The sequence below is a fragment of the Nannobrachium achirus genome (genome assembly GCF_963921795.1).
Source record: "Nannobrachium achirus genome assembly, chromosome: 11".
Classification (NCBI taxonomy): domain Eukaryota; kingdom Metazoa; phylum Chordata; class Actinopteri; order Myctophiformes; family Myctophidae; genus Nannobrachium; species Nannobrachium achirus.
This window is the reverse complement of record NC_137820.1, coordinates 9,316,454-9,336,075: the sequence shown is the minus strand read 5'-3', so window position 1 is coordinate 9,336,075 and position 19,622 is coordinate 9,316,454. Positions and strand designations below refer to the sequence as shown.

The following is a 19,622-nucleotide window of genomic DNA, read 5'->3' as shown; positions in this document are numbered from 1 at the left end:
GTTCTTACTTCAAATTCGATATCTGGAGAGAGTTTGCCACAACATTTTATCTCAAAGGTTAAGTAAATTGAAATATTTCTTGCCAGAATATATTCATAATTAGAAGTGCTCCTGAAATATCGCTTGTTTCATGTCATTTTGATTACACCACCAAATCCTTGAGAAATTGGAGAAGACTTAGTGAGGTAGAACTCCATCCCAGAATAATTATTCAATCTAATTTTATTAGCCTCAATTGGTTCCGAGTGGAGGAGAGAGTACCACATGTTAAAATGTTTTAGGGCTGGGCGATATGACTTCAATTCAATATCACAATTATTTCAAACTTATAAATCTTGGTTTTGAAGTTAATTAGATGTATTGTTTGATAAATAAGAGCTGGCTGAATAGCAGCTGGACCTAATTATAAATAGTTGAGTGTAAAAAAGACTGACGACTGCTACACTCCACTTAGTAAATATTCACCTAGTCTATACTTTTGTATCAGTAACGCGTGATTATAGATCCAACTGGGAAAGATGGATAACCACGCCCCGGACTCATTTTTGAAGCTTGTGATTGGCTGAACCGGACGTAGGGAGCGCTCCGTTGTAGTCACTTGGACCGCGCAAGGTGCACGGTACCCAATTATCATGGCGTTTATCGTGCGCTTGCCCAGGCCTTACGGCCTGGGCATAAATATAACGATTGCATTCACCACGGCCACTCGCGCCTGCGGCGCTCGGGGGCGAAGAGCAGGACCAAGGTCCGCTGGCCTTCGCGCCGCTTGCAGTGTCGTGGACAATAACTGTGAAAACGAGCGCTCTATGCCGTTTCCATCCATCTTTCCCAGTTGGATCCATAATCACGCATCAGTAACAGCAGTAAGCTTCCATACAGTTTGTTGCGACCGTAGGTTGCATTTACTACCAAAACCTCCACAGGCTGTCTGTCAGTGAGTGAGTCAGTGAGTCACACTTTTGCCCTGCTCATATCTCCACAACCGTTGCCCCCATCCATGCGACATTTTGCACACACACTCCTTACCTGCCAAACTACAACCTCCAAGGACCCCCGGAGCTCCAGGGACCCCCAGGTCCCTGGGGGACCCCCAGGTGTAAAAAAAATGTCCCTCTGTGAGTGACACATCACACGTCACACTTTTCCCCTGCTCATATCTCCACAACCGTTGCCCCCATCCATGCCACATTTTGCACACACACTCCTTACCTGCCAACTACAACCTCCAAGGACCCCCGGAGCTACAGGGACCCCCAGCTCCCTGGGGGACCCCCAGATGTAAAAAAAAAAAAAAAAAAATGTGCAAAAATGACCAAATGACCACCCCAACGGGGCTGCTCACGGGGAATTCCCGGGGACCACCGACTCCTGGTGCTCCAGAACGGATGCAAAAGTGGTGGTGCCCCCAGTGGAGGACCCCCTACACTGCAGCTCACATAAAATGCCGTAACTCCGGCTAGGAGCGACCGGGAGAGCCGGGGCCGGTACCTATTCGTCCGCCTCGGCGCCGCGCAGACCCCACCCCTCATTTCTCACATGGCCCTCTTCTAGCGCCACCATCAGGCCGATTCTTGCAAAGCCACCTACGGTCGCTTATCTCCCGATTAGGGAGTCTTACTGGTACTTTACTAAAGGTGCAGTGATAACCACTTGAACCCTATAGTGTCCATATTCTGAGAACTTGAGCCAAAAATAGCAGACCTACAAGCTCACAAGGCCTCGCAGCGCGAGGCGTTGTATTTTCACTATTTGTAGTACAACAAATTGGTTTAAGTGGTTAATTATCTAGAGAGAAAAAAACAACACAACCAGATTCTCACAGGAGAAGTAAGCCATGTGGCTAACAGGGCAAGGGCCTATGTCCTGTTTCTGTAGCATGCGGTGGCTTGATATACAAGTACCGGTACATTCCCCAGCCATGATGTACAAGTGCACCCCCTGGACATGACACAGTATACCCCCAATCTAACCCTTGTTGCTGAGTGCCAAGCGGGAGGCATTGGGTTCCATTTTTATCTTGTCTTCTTTTCTCTTCTTTGGCATGACCAACCTCCCAATCTCAGGGTGGATGCTAGGGCTGTCACAATTATGACATTTTACATGACGATTAATTGTCACTCAAATAATTGCGATTAACGATTTAATTGTGTTTTTGTCAATGACAATTACATTTCTGTTTGGCTTTTAGGCTTTTAAGTTGTACATGGCACATAACCTAAATATACAGAGAAATTACTAACATATTTGACAACTTTATACTTAAAAAAGAACATTCATAGTGGAAATAGCCGATCTACAAGTTCACAACGCGACGCGTTGTGAACTTGTAGATCGGCTATTTCCACTATTTATTTATTTTTTTTCTAAATTTTTATCCCACGATTTTTGTAACCCATTTTTTCACCCGGTGCCAATTGCCTAAGCTGTGATCCTGGGCTCTACTCTCCCTCTGCCAACCTGGGGAGGGCCCCGAACTGAGCTCATGCTTCCTTCAATGCATGAGGAGTGAGCAGGCCGCTTCTTATCACCTGACAGGGGGAGTTTCCCCGGTTGGACGTAGCGCGTGGAAGGAACACGTTATTCCAACCAGTTCCATTCCCCTCCATCAGGCGCCCCGGCTGGCCAGGGGGAGGCTTTATAGAGACCAGGATTACTGCATGTTTTGTGAGGGTATCTACCCTAGGAGACACGGGGAGAACATGCAAACTCCACACAGAAAGGCCCTTTTGCCAACCCCACCTAGGGTGTGGGCACTGATGACGCGGAGGAGGGAACACGCCCCCAGCACCCACAGTGTCCCCCGGCGGGAATCGAACCCTATATTCCACTATTTTTGACTCTTTTTGGAGCTGTGTGGAACACAAGCTCCCTATACGTGGCCGTGTGTGTAGGTATGTGGGTGGGTATGTGGGTATGTGGGTCTGTATGTAGCCTGTATGTAGTAACCCTGGGTGACCAGAGAGGTGCTGTTGAGTCTAGCCTGCCCTGAGCATCAACTGCAGTACACACACACACACACACACACACACACACACACACACACACACACACACACACACACACACACACACACACACACACACACAGCTCCACTTCGAACAGAGGTTCGATTTTTAAATATATGAACGTTTTTCAACATGGAAACGATTAAGACGATTATGAAAAATAATCGCGATTATGTCAAATAATCATGATTAGACGATTATGTAATAATTGTGACAGCCCTAGTGGACGGACACTCAAACCACAAGGCCACTGAGCTGGTCGCTGACAGAAGAAACACGTGCAAAAATAGAAATATTTGCATAGTTAATTTTCTAGTTGTAAAACTTAACTGTAAGTCTCAATGAACTATTAAAAAAAGTCTATCATGTTATGCAGGCCTCTTTCAGTTAAAACTAACATCCTCTGTAAATGGGTGAAATAAACATTCATGTGGTCGTAGTAGATTAGTGCGGTTTTGAAGAGGATGAGCCATGACCTCAACATGTAATTCTTTGTTGCTATTAACATATGTGCCGGCAAAATTAAGCACTGAAGATTGCCTCCATATGTTTGTGCAGTAAACAAAGAAAAATCCCCTTGTGTTAATCTCACTTGTTTACATTAATATTTATAATTAACAGTGAGGATTTGGCTGTGTCTCTAATTAAGAAACAGTGTTCCATTAAGTGAATACAGCGTTTTATGATAATTTCAAAGGCCTTTGTCTATTGGATGAGCAAGATGTGCCGTACACAATGTGTTAATTAAAGGATCCATCTCCAGTATAAACTAGGACCGTCAACTAATATGATGACTATTTGTTTGGGAAATGAGCAGAAAGATTAAAACATTATCACCCTAGAGCAGGGTTCCCCAATTAGTTTTCCCAAGGGCCGAATTATGTCTAGGGTACCAAGCAAACATTGCAGGGGGCGACGGAGGCGTTCCCGCTACTCCAGTGACAGTTCAGATATCGTCGTTGTCGGGTGAAAATCTTGTATGTCCAAAACCGTTTGTTTTGCATTTATCATTTTAAAAATGATTTAAACTAGTGAAAACAGCCGATCTACAAGGACACAACGCCTCGCAGGTGCGAGGCGTTGTGTGCTTGTAGATCTGCTGTTTTCACTACTTTTGTGCAACAGCCTTGTTTGATGAAGCTTTACTTTGCGAAAGAACATAGACATTTTGAGATACAGGTTTTCCACCCGACAATGACGATATACTAGTGTTGTTGCTGCTCTTATACCACCATTATTACTGGGGTGTTGGTGTGGGCCAGACAGTAGCCCCCCGCGGGCCGCAAATGGCCCGCAGGCCGCCTATTGGGGAACCCTGCCCTAGAGTCAAAGGCTATTTTAAACATTACAACATATAGAAATTGGCAGTGATTTTAACCAGAAAAAGACATGCCTTTGCAGCACATTGGGAAATAAAATACATCGGTGAATATCAATGAATTTCCTGGCGGCTCTACTAGCTACACATATCGTCGTTGTCGGCTGGAAACCTTGTATGTCCAAAACCGTTCGTTTCGTATTTATCATCTAAAAAGAATAGACTAAACTAGTGAAAACAGCCGATCTACAAGCACACAGCGCCTCGCGTCGCGAGGCGTTGTGTGCTTGTAGATCTGCTGTTTTCACTAGTTTTGTGCGACGGTCTTGTATGATGAAGCAGGGCTTTGCTTTACCAAAAGACGTACACATTTGAAACTTGGAGATACGAGGTTTCTGCCCGACAGTGACGATATGCCATGTACCTTAGGACCAGAGCCAGTCACATTGTGGGGAGATACCATAATTGGGCTCATTATTTCCTTTGCTCTCTTTCTCCCATATCCACATCTCTTTCCACTACACTACTAATAGAGCAGAAAACGTGTTTAAATAATCCATGAGAATACAAAACTACAAGACACGAACAGTGTCATGACTTCAAGGGACATGCAGTTAACCTCATAGAACCCAGGAGGATAACACAGACCTTAACCCATTTAGGCCTAGAATTATTGAATGCTTTAACCAGTGAAAAATAGCAGATATACAAGCTCACAGCGCAGCACCGAGTGCCACGCTGCGAGCTTGCAGATCTGCTATTTTTGAAAAAAAGTTGTGAAAATGTGTGCAAATCTTTGAATATATGTATTTTTAAAGCGAACGTTTGTAAATCAAATTTTGCTTCTGGGTGGTCCCTGGAACTAGATATTTTGAGATGGGGGTCCGTGGCCAAATAAATATCATTTTGGGGGTCCTTCACATGAAAACGTTTGAGAACCACTGACATAGTAGTCTCTCAAGAACAGACCAACTGAGCTCCAGTTAAGTGAAAAGGACCTTTTATTTGACGATGGCTGGCCAGATTGCTGACAAAAAACCCTTAGAAGGATTCAAAAGACACTTATAGAATCGGGTCAAAATTCAAATTTTCATGATTTTTCAAAAAATAGCAGATCTACAAGCTCGCAGCGCGGCACTCGGTGCCGCGCTGTGAGCTTGTATATCTGCTATTTTTCAATAGTTAAAGCATAAAATAATGATACAGAATAAAGTGTACCCGTTCTAAATGGGTTAATTAGAGCTCACCACTGCAATCTATCCCCCCCATATCTTTCTGAGAAATTCACATCTTCCCCTGCAGGCATGCGTGTACGGTATCGGCGCAGGGTATAGGAAGCGTATGTCAGGGAGAAAACATCTGCTGTTGTGGGAGGACGCGTCGCCATCCTTCCAGCCTTGGAACTTATATACAGTAGCTGTCAAGTGAGATACTGTAAACGAACGCATTCATTCGCTTCATGTTATTTATAGCCGGGGATGAGAGAGAGAGAAAGAGATAAAGATCTGTATTCCATATCTCAGATCTCCCCCACATCCTCGCCGATGACAGGAAGCACCCAAGCGTCCCCCCAGTCCTCATTCGGAGAGCAAATCGCTGCACTGACAGTGTTGGTTGTACTCAGTGTTAGACCCCCAAGGGCAAGGATGGGTTGGTTGGGGTCTTTGACTGAGGGAAAGCAGTATGACTGGGGTTGGCAGTGAGGATATAATGTATGGGTAACTATATGGGTTGAACTCTATATGGGCTGGCCTAGGATCAAGTCAAGTCCTGCAAGGGCGTTCTCCTTTTACTCAATGGCTTGGGGAAAACGAATGCAATGTGTGGGGGAAACTATACTGTATGGCCAGAACGTGGCCACGTTCTGTGTGTGTGTAGAGGGAGGTTGAGATCTGATGCCTACAGCTGGAGGTGGGAAAGGCAGAGGATAGGAATGGAGATGAGCTGATCAGTGATTATACTCTAGAGCAGTGGTCCTCAAGCTTTTCAGGCCGCGACCCCCAAAATAGTATGTACGGCAGGGTTCCCCAATTAGTTTTACCCAAGGGCCGAATCATGTCTAGGGTACCAAGCCGAGGGCCACAACATTGCAGGGGGCGCGGTGGCGTTCCCACTACTCCAGCGACAGTTTTCGTCGTTGTCGGGTGAAAATCGTGTATGTCCAAAACCGTTCGTTTTGAATTTATCATTTTAAAAATGCTTTAAACTAGTGAAAACAGCCGATCTACAAGCACACAACGCCTCGCGGTGCGAGGCGTTGTGTGCTTGTAGATCTGCTGTTTTCACTACTTTTGTGCGACTGCCTTGTATGGTTTGCGAAAGAACGTACACATTTGGAGATACAAGATTTCCACCCGACAACGACGATATAATAGTGTTGTTGCTCTTATACCACCATTATTACTGGGGTTGGTGTGGGCCAGACAGTAGCCCCCCGCGGGCTGCAAATGGCCCGCGAGCCGCCTATTGGGGAACCCTGATGTACGGGGTGTGCGGCTGGAGTTGTTAGTGTGCTTTCTCTGGAGAAGACTTTGGCTCTCCTTCTCTCCAGACTGGCTGCTTTCATCAGGGAGGCTCTGAACTGAATCAGCCTGTGTGACAGCTAGCTGTCTCTAATGCCACCTGTCCCAGGGTCTGTAGCACAGCTCTGTCTGTGTGCCTTTCTGTGTGATGTGGCTTCACATGAACTGGACAAAAACACTAGTCACTCAACAATACAAAACAAGTGATGTTTTCTTAAATTTTTGAATGAAGAATATAAATTTAAATAGTTAAAAAATATTAATATATTAAAATGAGAAGGGAAACAAGTTTGGTGTCAAAGTGGTTGGAAAGTATATGCAAGCTGGTACATTATAGTATAATAATATATAATTTATATAGGCTGTAAAACAGGCTTTATGATTTTTAACACCTTAAAGGAGTAGTTCACCCCCAAAATGACTTTTTTTCTATTGATTAATCATCCCATGGAGAGTAGAGTTCAATAATATTTTTGGGTTTTTGTCACATTCCTAAGACAAAAATTTGATTCGAGTAAATTTACCCCCATTGATTCCGGATGGGGACCCGATGTACCCCCATCCAGAACGAATGGGGGTACATTTATTGTTATCACATTTTTGTCTTAGGAATGTGACATAAACCAAAAAATATTATTGAACTCTACTCTCCATGGCATGAGTAATCAATATAAAAAAGTCATTTTGGGGATGAACTACTCCTTTAAGGTGACTCTCCACCAAATGGACCATTTCAGACTACTTCAAACTACAACAGACTATATAATGGCAGTTTGTTAGCAAAAGCTGGCATTAGTTTAGCACAAACTGTGTGCTGACAGCACAATGCCTTGAGGAAATCAGAGGCCGTATCTCTCCACACCAGGAAGTGGCAGTAGAGTGCAGCACTGGTTTTCAAGTGCCGCGTAATAGTGAATCGTAGCGACATTTGGGCAAGCGCCGCCCTCCCTGCACTCTCATTGGCTGAATGCAAGACTGAGAAAACGGAGGCGCACCGTCTCAAGCGACCTCGAGCCACGCGAGACACCGCCGAGCGAGCTAAAGTGAGCGAGTCGCCGTGTCGAGCGTTGCCTGCATTACTGATTATAAATTAAGCTAAAAGCTAACACATTTTTCACAGCCACTTGCTACTGTAGCACTGTGCTATTGCATTGTTAAATTGCATCTACTTTCCTTCACTTAGTGACAGTAAAACAAAGTAATACGTCACTGTCGGGCAGAAACATCGTATCTCCAAGTTTCAAATGTGTATGTTTTTTCGCAAAGCAAAGCCCTGCTTCATCATACAAGGCCGTCGCACAAAAGTAGTGAAAACAGCCGATCTACAAGCACACAACGCCTCGCGATGCGAGGCGTTGTGTGCTTGTAGATCAGCTGTTTCCACTAGTTTAGTACATTTTTTAGACGTTAAATACAAAACAAACGGTTTTGGACATACAAGGTTTCCATCCGACAACGACGAATAATAACACTGTTTGTTTGCAACCGTGTATAATTTTACTGTAATAAATGCAGAGGCTGACGCTGAATTCTCCAACACATACTGTACAAGCAGGGCTTGGGGGTAAGATGTGCGATTCAGCTGATACAAAACCCTAGAATATCCTTTCACATTAAAACTTCTAAAATGCAGACAAGATCATTTTGTTCCCATTTGCATAACTGACACTTCTGAACTGTCAGGCTGTGATGTGAGGATGACGCAAACAGCAAAATCAAGCCTCTATAGAATTGGTCTGAAGAAGACAGACTCCTTGGCTGTGTGATATTTCTGTGAATGTGTTACTGATTAGGGGCCGGCTAATGTATGACACCCGGGCTACACCAAAGAACAGTGGTGGAAATATAATATTTTACTTTACTTTACACTTTTGCCCTACTCTTATCTCCGGCACCGTTGCCCCTATCCATGCCAAGCTTTGCACAGACACTCCTTGGCTGGCAAACCACAACCTCCACCCCTCATGCCCCTCTTCTAGGGCCATCATGAGGTTGCCGACCTGACGGTCGCTTATCTTACCGATTAGGGAGTCTTACTGTTAATTTATGTCTGCAAAATAACTAGTAACTAAAGTTTTCAAATAAATAAATGTTACCTTTTATGCAATCAAAGAATCTTTTGAAAACAACCCTCGTGCTGTTTAATCACATTCACAATCAAGCATTTCTTTTTGTTTTGGAACCGCATGTTGCTTATTATTGATTATGGAGAGGGGGGATGTCAATTACAGTTTATGGAATACACTCATTTCTGGCGTCCTGATAGACAAGATGATTAGGCTATTACTCCTGTAGAGCCGTGGTTCTCAACCTGTGGGTCCCCAAATTATTTTGGGGGGTCGCCAGATGATTAACCTAATGTGCAACATTGTTTTCTCACTCAACAGTAAACAAGTGTGAGGGTATCAGCACATTTCTAAAGTGAATTCAAAGACTTTCTAAAACGACAAATTAAACATTGGTTAAATTGTCAAATATTAGAGGCAGAAATTGTGAAAATAGACGATAGAAGTTATAGAAGTTATACAAAATGTAATGCCTCAACTCTTAGTACTCGTCAGGGTGGGGTGGGGGGGGGGTCCCCAGTTAAAATTATGATTATTTGGGGGGTCGCGGCCTGAAAAGGTTGAGAACCACTGCTGTAGAGAATGCTCATGTGATTTGATCAGTTTGAAGTCTTAGTCGGAGGCCTTAGGGAGATAGAATGGTAATTTCGTGCAAATCAGTCTAAAAGTGCCAAATTTTGCACAGATGTAGCCCAGGGCATGCTTTAATGATTTAGCTAGGGCGCCCGAGTCGGCGACCTTCGGGGTCACCACAGAAAAACATACCCCAGAAATGGCCCCTGAAAACACCCACAAAACTGTGAAAAGTGATGAAAAGTGATGACTCATCACTTTTCATCACTAAACCATCGTTTTCTGAGGCCATTTGTAGCCCAAGGAATGTTTTTTGTGTGCAAAACAAATGCTTGCAATGGATTCAGCATCATGACAAACCCCTAGTTAGACCCCTCATATCCTACTTAGATACCCAGAAAGTCGATGGGAGCCCAACTTGATTTGATGTGGCAATGGATTTGAATGGGGGAATGGATGAACGTCACGTGATAAGTGCAGCCATCTTTAACCAAACCAGAGATGCTCGATTTGAAATCGACACACACATGGTAAAAACTCATTTTATTTAAAAATACGGATTAATACATTAAACAAGGCTTCCAGACAAGTCGCATAAACCTTGTAGAACTTGTCCGGAAGCTATGTTTCGCATTTGTGCATGTGTAGAGCCGCAATAGCAGCTTTGCCGACCATACCCCCGACCTGTCTGTATAAACGGTAAGTCGCTCGCGCAGCCATCCCAAAGCCAAAATGCGGAAGCCACTGCAGGAGCGACTTAATGTAAGGCTAATTTCAGAGCATGCGTACAGTATGCTGGGCTCACACTTTCTGTTGTAGCCGGTATCATTGACATCAATTGGAGCTTTTCAAGCATATTGTATGTGTGCAGTAAATTCCACGCATTGACGTGCCTGCTGTTGCTCAGCCGTTAACTTTTTCTCTGCCATTTTAAACATAGCTGTAGTAAGCAGCTGCCAAATTGTCCTTACCTTTTAGCGTGGGCACGCGCACGCATCGTGCACAATCTGTGCGCGACTCATCTAGTAGACGTGTAGACTCGGTGACAAGCTTTCGAATACAAAAAACCCCATTGAAAAAGACATATCCGTTGCCACGCTGTATCTCTGCTTATCAGCCAGTGTTTACATGAAAAAGCATTGAAAAAAGCCAACTGTGCGCTATGGTAACGCGTGGACACGTTCGCGCACAAAACGCACGATATGTGCGGGGATCATAATCCAGGCGTGTAGAGACTGGATCAAAGTTTCCAAACGCAAAAATCCGATTGAAAAATGAGCGTTCCGTCGCCGAGTAGCTTTCTCTTTTGTTACACAGTAAACCAATGGAGGCGGGACTATGGCCCAGGCTCAGACTGGATACGGAAAGCTGGATCCGGTCCAGACCGGAAATGACCGGATACAGTTAGGGGGGCGGGCCTAAAGAGCCAGAATCAGCGAAAATCTGCGCTAATACTTTTAATCCTTTCATAATGATTAAAGCTAATTAAACTTTACGGGCTCTACGGGCATGGCAGCGCGGTACAGCGGGAAATCTACGGTCTCTACGGGGATCGCGAGGTATGAGTTAAGGGAAGATGAGAGGATACTCACATGTTTAGAAAGATTTTCGCTCTTGGAGTCCAAATCATACCTGGGGAGATAGTAGACAGACAAGGCACAGCATTGATTAGTGTGTGCTTAATGTTCCCTGTTTTTCCTCCATTTGTGCATACCGGTAGTCCTGCATGGGATATGTATGTCGTATTGTCATGCATTATATACTTACTGCTCTGTATTAGGGAAAATAAACAATAGTCAATTAAGTAGACTATTAAGTAAACAAAGCAGACAATCTGCAAAAATAATAATAAAAATAATAATAGTCAAATAAAATCTATGAATTTAAATTTAACTCCCAACAGGTAATTTCAAAATAATATCAAAACTAAGAGTCATTGTTTACAAAACCTGACAGGGTTTAGTGCCGTTTTTTTCACTGACGAAAACTAAATAAAAACGAAAAAAAAAAAAAAAAAACTAAGCTGTGATGACTAAAACTAAGACTAAATATATTGACAATTTCGTCAACAAAATAAAAACTAGACTAAAACGTTAGGGAGGGACTGGTGGAGAACAGAGTCATTTTATGTTTTGGTTGCTCACAGGTGTTGCGTGTTGAAAATAGCAGATCTACAAGCTCACAACGCGTCGCGCAGCTTTTTTCAGCACACAACCAAGTGTAAAATCTGTCATTACGATGCCATCAAGGCCTGCCAAAATACATTTTAGTTGACTAAATCAAATGTGGTTTTAGTCGCCTAAAATCTTATGATATTTAGTTGACTAAAATTAGACTAAAACTAAAACTTTTCAGGTGACTAAATGATGACTAAAACTAAATTACATTTTATTCAAAAGACTATGACTAAAACTAAATCAAAATTTGCTGTCAAAAACAACACTGGTTTAGTGGTATACCAAGGCGTGGTTGTTTGGTGCAGTCAGTTCAAACCAATGTGGTTTGAACTGACTGACATCTTCAGAGCACCATATTATTCTAAAAAGAGGGAGGATTTATATTTCTTTGGAGTTGATAATAATTAATGCCAGAACTGATTAAATAATGGATAAACACAAATTATTCACTTTAAAATGAAATGAAGCTAAAAAGGGATTTTTAACACAGAACAAAAGTGGAGACTTTGGCCACCAAAATCAGAAGGGTTTGTGAACGCTGCAATTAACTGATGAAATATCTGTGCAAAACCGATAGCTAGAGGAAAGATCACGGGGGTCACTCAAAATGGTTAAGGCTAATCTTCCCAGGAGCATGAATGTGCTCAGAAAGCTTCAAGGCAATCTGCCCTTTAGATTTGGATTAATCTTGTGTTTGGAAGTGGAACTTTTGGCCTAATGATAGTCCTAGATGGGTCACCAAGGTCAGTAGGGTTCCTCGTCTAGGGAGCATAACAGTGCATATAGTCAGCCACAGGCCCAAAAGCTCAAAGAATAGGGTTTTACCTGTGTCGTCACGTCATGACATACTTTTTATTTTATTTTTTTCTATTCATTTGGTCATTAAGGTACACAGAATGAGAGGCCTGCTCTGCCGGAAACATTGCGGGAAAAAAAGTTATGGCCATTTGTCCCATCAACTTCACTATACAGGTAAAGAATACAAAAAAACAAATCTGCTTTAAGTAGCATGTGAGGGGTGAAACTAGGGGTTCTTCATGATTCTGAATCCATTGCAAGCATTTGTTTTGCATGAAAAACATTCATTGGGCTTGATTTCGGGCCTCTCAAAACTGTGATTTTTGATGACTCATCACTTTTCACCGTTTTGTGGGGCTGAAATCTAGCCTAAGGAATGTTTTTCATGCAAAACAAATGCTTGCAATGGATTCAGAATCATGAAGAACCCCTAGTTTGACCCCTCACATGCAACTTAAAGCAGATTTATTTTTGTATTATTTTGTTGTATAGTGACGTCGATGGGACTTTTTATTTCTCGCAATGTTTCCGGCAGAGCAGGCCTCTCATTCTGTGTACCTGGGGCGGCATAGCTCAGGGGTAGAGAAACCGTTATTAGAGCACGAAGGGTTCCCGAAGGGTTCCCAGTTCGAATCCGGGCTCCCCCTGAGTTAATGTCGAAGGGTCCTTGGGCAAGACTCTGAACCCCACATTGCTCCCGGTGAGTAGGTTGGTGCCTTGCAGGGTTTCCTCCGCCACCGGTGTATGAATGTGTGCGTGAATGGGTGAATGTAATGCACAATCTATGTAAAGCGCTTTGGTTAAAAAGCGCTATATAAATGCACCATTTACCATTTACCTTATTGACCAAATTAATAGGATAAACAAAAATTTGAAGTATGTCATGACATCACAGGTCCTCTCTCATTTTTGGCCTGTGGTTCCTCCTCCATGGACTATAACAGTGCATAGCAAATTCCATGGCAATCCACCCAGTATAGATGTCATAGCTGGGGCTAAAAGTACAGTCTGCAAAAGTAGAGCCCACAGACTCTGTCATCCACCTGCTTCGGTAGTAAACTCCTAGAAATCACCAGGAAGCCTAATCTGTTCTGCCTGTTTTATAATTTATAATTAGCAGTGCATTGTTCTGCCAGATTCATAATTAGAAGTGCATTGCGTTGTAGTACATAGAATAGAATAGCAGATGTATTGTCTCACATCGCGCCCTTGTATATCTGCTTTTTTGGTTTTGCGCGACACTGGCATGCAACTAAGTGTAAACCAGGCTTTACTCTCAGTGGTTTTCACGTGTGCATTATTTCACCTGCACGAGCTCAAGTGCGCTGACAGTGCAGTGGAGTGTGTAATGCAAGACAAAAAAAACAAGCCTGTACTCTTCTTTCCACAGACAGTGTGTCATGTAAGATAAGGAGAGCCGCTTGCACACTCCGAGACACAACACTGAACACATCCTTCGCACTGCCACATCAAAAGAATGGCGGACAAGGAGTGGGAAGGAGTCTGCAGCTAATCCAATCGCATGTACAGGGGCATCACACCAGATTCTGGGCCCTGGGTACAAGGATTCACTGTGGGCCTCCCATGAATGTTAACTATTGAAAAATAGCAGATATACAAGCTCACAGCGCGGCACCGAGTGCCGCGCTGCGAGCTTGTAGATCTGCTATTTTTTGAAAAAATCGAGAAAATGTGTGCAAGAAACCTATGTTTCCATGTCAGTGGTGCTCAAACGTTTTCATGTCAAGGACCCCGAAGATGATATGTATTTGGCCCACGGACCCCCATCTCAAAATATTTAGTTCCAGTGACCCCCCCCCCCCCCAGTTACAAATGTTCGCTTAAAAAAACACATATATTCACATATATGCAGATCTACACTCGCATTTTTCAATAGCTAAAGTTACTAGGGCCCCTCCACCTTGGGCCCTAGTAACTCAGTCCCCCCCCGTTGTGACGCCCCTGCGCATGTAGCCACAGACGTTCGGTAACTCCAGGAGAACACAGGAGAGAAGGGGAACACACTTCCTGTTATGCAACCAGCCGACGGTGAAATGGACAGGTGCGCCTCATGTTCCATTCTCCCCCCGCCTTGACTCAGTAACGCCCCAAATGTTCATAAATGATTCATTTAGGCTCGTTTAAGAAGGAAGATTCACAGAGCCCCCCCCCCCCCCCCTCACACACACACACACACACACACACACACACACACACACACACACACACACACACACACACACACACACACAACTTTGCACTTACAGTACAAGGCACTGAGGGACATTCTCTCTGCTAAGCCTTTTCCAGTGTGTCTTTATTTCTTTGTGTGTGTGTGTGTGTGTGTGTGTGTGTGTGTGTGTGTGTGTGTGTGTGTGTGTGTGTGTGTGTGTGGGTGTGTGGGTGGGTGTGAGGGAATGTACCACACAACCAGTGGGATTCGAATCAGTGTGCATGTGCAAGTGGATGACATAATCAAGCTTATACAGTGGGACAGTCTTGATGTCTCTTGGTGTTGTTCTGTGTGTACCATGCGTGTGTGTGTGTGTGTGTGTGTGTGTGTGTGTGTGTGTGTGTGTGTGTGTGTGTGTGTGTGTGTGTGTGTGCGTGCGTGCGTGCGTGCGTGCGTGCATGCGTGCGTGCGTGCGTGCGTGCGTGCGTGCGAGCATGCAGAAGTGTGTGTGCGTGCGACCGTGCCTGTGTGTGCATGTGGCAGTGAGAAAACACCTGTGTTGGTCCTCAAAATGGCTGGTGTAGGACTACAAATGCAACCCATGATATATTCGATTAGTGGCCTTGGCTAACACTTAATGGTCCAGATTCACTAAGTTGTCAGTAAACATTGCCTAAATAAAGTTACCAAAGGCAGCATATTTTTTTAGTACAATCTCACATGCCATTCACCAAGCTGTGTACTGTACAGCCTTCATTTCGCCTAATAATTCAGCTCTAAATGTGTCAACTGAAAAAAAAAAAAAAAAAGATGTTGAATTTCCATCATGTATAATATGCATCAAAGCAATAGATCGTTTTTCATCTTCATCAACAAATGTTGGTCACATAAATATTTTATTTGAGGTTTGGCACTCTTGTATTAGATTTCTCATGAAGACATGAAGGCATTCTAAAGACATACAGTACACAAGCTTTGATGCATATAAGTCAGCCTCCGAGCACACGTGACAAAGACCTGCAAAATGAAGCAACAAATAGACAGTGAATCAGACACCAGGTTTCGTAAATACCGGTACGTTCAAAATATGGGCATGAATTGCTTAGTGAATCAGGCCCAATGTTTTTATAATGTCAATTCAAAAAAAGCAGTGTGTGCTCTTTATTACACCACATTGTCATTTACAAAGTGTTATTTTTGATGCTCGCAGAACTGAGACAATAGATAGCAGGATTAATGTACCAGTCCGGTAGGCTACATAAGTCATAATGTCATGGTTGACAACATTCAAGTAGAATCAGGTGGCATAACGTCGGTCAAATGATGGATCACTCTGTAATAGTTTAGCCTTAGTTTTCCACCTGTCCAAGTCAGATCGTGTGTGTGTGTGTGTGTGTGTGTGTGTGTGTGTGTGTGTGTGTGTGTGTGTGTGTGTGTGTGTGTGTGTGTGTGTGTGTGTGCATGCGTGTACATGTACATGTACATGTACACGCATGACATCATTGGACCAAGGCAGTGGGGCAGACCATTGCTATGTTCTATAATGGGTCTGAATAGGCCAATGATGAGTAATGGCATCATTGGCCTCTAATTTGGTTTATTTTGTTTAATTGCATCACTGGGTGCATACACAAAAAAACTATAATTGCAAGGACAAGGTTTATGTAATGTTTGTAAAATTAATCTAGAATGGCTTGGAATGCCCATATATGGACAAACTGTGTCAGTCTGATGTACGTGGTCTATGACCAATTATTAAAAAACATAACATTGTTTTCCATTGTTATGCTGATGATGTTCAGCTTTATCTTCCCTTGAAGACAAACAACTCAGACCCAACCAAGTCACTACTGGACTGCCTTAGTGACATTAAGGCCTGGATGAACACCAATTTCTTAACACTGAATGAAGGTAAGACTGAGGTGCTAGTCTTTGACTACGGCCCTAGCTTCCCTATCATCCAACTGGGCCCACTTAGTACAAACACTCGGCCGTTCGTTAAAAACCTTGGTGTTATTTTTGATAACAAATTTAAGCTTGACAAGCAGATTAGCTTGGTTGTCAAATCTAGCTTTTTTCAATTAAGGCTGCTGGCCAAGATAAAGGCTTATCTACCTCCACCCGACCTGGAGAGGGTCGTCCATGCCTTTATTACAACAAGGCTTGATTACTGTAATGCCTTGTATGTTGGTATTGACCAGTCTGCCCTCAGGCGTCTGCAGCTTGTGCAGAATGCTGCTGCACACCTCCTCACTGGCAAGAAAAAGTGGGATCACATTACACCCATTCTTGCTTCTCTACATTGGCTCCCCGTCCGTTTTAGAATCGATTTAAAAATTTTATTGTTTGTTTTTAAAGCCCAAAATGGGCTGGCCCCCCTGTATTTATGCGAGCTCATCCATCCTTATAACCCTGCAAGACCTTTGAGGTCGGCCGACCAGCGGCTCTTGATTGAGCCCAGTGCCTCTTGTAGGACCAGAGGTGACCGAGCTTTCGCTGTTGCTGGTCCCAAGTTATGGAACTCCCTGCCTTTTAATATTCGCTGTGCTCAGTCCCTTAGTGTTTTTAAATCTCTATTAAAGACTCATCTTTTCTCCCTGGCTTTCAACACAGTTTGACCATTTTAGCCATGTATTTTCTTATTCTTATCTCCAATTCACTCAGTCATGTAGTATTTCTTTTTGCTTTTGTTTGTTTTTTTATTGCTGTTTCTTTTTCTTCTTGTTTTTAAAATGTATACTTGTACAGCACTTTGGTTCAATCTGGTTGATGTAAATGTGCTTTATAAATAAAGTTTGATTTGATTTGAGTTTGATATGATGTCATCTCCATATTTGGGAAAAGTTAAAATTTTAATTAAAGTCAATGGAGAAAATGAATTCATGAACACATTATTATAAATTAAACTATATATAACGTATCTCTTAGCAAAATGCAAGGAATCAATTCCTGACAAAGCCGGTCGATTTGACACATGGCCAAGTGGGTGCCGCAAAAAAAGCTTTATCTAGGTCAGTGTTTCTCAACCACTGTGCCTGGGGACCTTTGGTGTGCCCCTGAGAAAATGATCGTTGAAAAATGATTTAAACTAGTGAAAACAGCCGATATACAAGCATACAACGCCTCGCGGTGCGAGGCGTTGTGTGCTTGTATATCGGCTGTTTTCACTACTGTTGTGCGACAGCCTTGTATGATGAAGCAGGGCTTTACTTTGCGAAGAAACTTACAAATTTGAAACTTGGAAATACAAGGTTTCTTCCCGACAGTGACGATATTTACAACCCCGTATTATGTTGGTTTGCCCATGGATTCTTGGGACATGAGAAGTGTGCCCATGCAGAAAAAAGGTTGAGAAACACTGATCTAGGAGGCCCTGGAAGATGGATGGAATAAAGTCAGTACTATAGTCTGGTTGCCCTCACTGGCACCCTTCACCCAACTCAGCCTTTATCCCTATAGCCGGGGAGCCACTGTGCCAAAATGAGAGAAGACCTGTGATGTCATGACATACTCCAAATTTTAGTTTTTTCCTATTAATTTGGTCAATAAGGTACACAGAATGAGAGGCCTGCTCTGCCGGAAACATTGCGAAAAAAGGTTTCCCATTGACTTCACTATACTGGAAAAAACACACCCAAAAAATATGCTTTAAGTAGCATGTGAGGGGTCAAACTAGGGGTTCTTCATGATTCTGAATCCATTGCAAGCATTTGTTTTGCATGAAAAACATTCCTTGGGCTAGATTTCAGCCTCTCAAACCTGTGAAAAGTGATGAGTCATTTGGTCCGTTTTCTAGCCCAAGGAATGTTTTTCATGCAAAACAAATGCTTGCAACGGATTCAGAATCATCAAGAACCCCTAGTTTGACCCCTCACATGCTACTTAAATCATATTTATTTTGGTGTGTTTCTTTCCTGTATAGTGAAGTCGATGGGACAGTGATACAAATGGCCATAACTTTTTTTCGCAATGTTTCCGACAGAGCAGGCCTCTCATTCTGTGTACCTTAATGACCAAATTAATCGAGAAAAAAACAAAAATAAAAAGGATGTAATGACGTCACAGGTAAAACCCTATTCTTTGAGCTTTTGGGCCTGTGGCTCCCCGGCTACTAAAACCTTAATCCACTTCAATGGTAATTGTGTTCCCTTGGAATTGGAGGCTTTTAAAAGCCTCCGCTTTCCTCTCCTGAGCATCAGTAGTTGCATAAATGATGCTTTGCCCATTGAGAACATTGTACATTTATATGGAGAGGACTAAAGTCCTCAGGCGGTCCGATCAGTTTGTTTCATGGGCTAAACCTCATACTGGCAATCCCATTAGTAACAGCTCTCCCACTGGATTGTGAACACAATTACCATAGCCTACACCACCAGCAAGGGGGCACTGCAGTTGGACAATTTGCCTCTCACTTTTACAGGGTTTTATTTTATTGGACATCACTGCATCCTCCCAGGCGCACAATTCTGAGCATGAACTCTCATTACAGTTGAACTTTTTGGGTTGGCAGTCAGTCTTTGAAACATGGAGGTTAGTATATCCCCATAGTGAGGAACAGAAACTGTTTGAAAACAATTTCCTCTAAACTCAGTCAGATAACTCACGAATAGATTGAACCAATATTTTATTACAGAATGTGAATACAAGTGTGAATATAATAGTTTATCTTGGTGTTAAGTAGGGATGTTCCCAGCGGTTAATTTCACTGACGTGTACACAACATTTTTGAAACCGAATATTCGAATATCCGAAGATTAATTAGGATTATAATTCTTTTAATTGTAATTAACACACAGAAATTAGACAAAACTGAGCACATTTCGATCTATTAGCCTAAAACTAGGTCAAAGCAATTAGCGCAGCTGGTCTTAATTGACCAGCTCTGCTCTCCTCAAAGTTAACCATTAACCATTACGGTATTGCATTCTCAGCCAACTTATGATTAAGCCCACTACTCTGCATTCTCCTTGTTCTTACCTCAAAATGCCAG

The 19,622-nt window shown here is 43.0% G+C and overlaps 1 protein-coding gene across 1 annotated transcript in view; it reads right to left on the bottom strand.

Annotated features, from left to right (window-relative positions):
• The window catches only part of LOC308293784 (copine-8-like), a gene marked incomplete at both ends in the record, with an annotated part of 156,466 nt that overhangs the window by 76,467 nt on the left and 60,377 nt on the right, over positions 1-19,622 (bottom strand). The window contains one exon of the mRNA XM_080736412.1: positions 11,077-11,116. Within this exon, the coding sequence (XP_080592538.1) occupies positions 11,077-11,116 (40 nt within the window). The remainder of the gene's footprint in view (positions 1-11,076; positions 11,117-19,622) is intronic.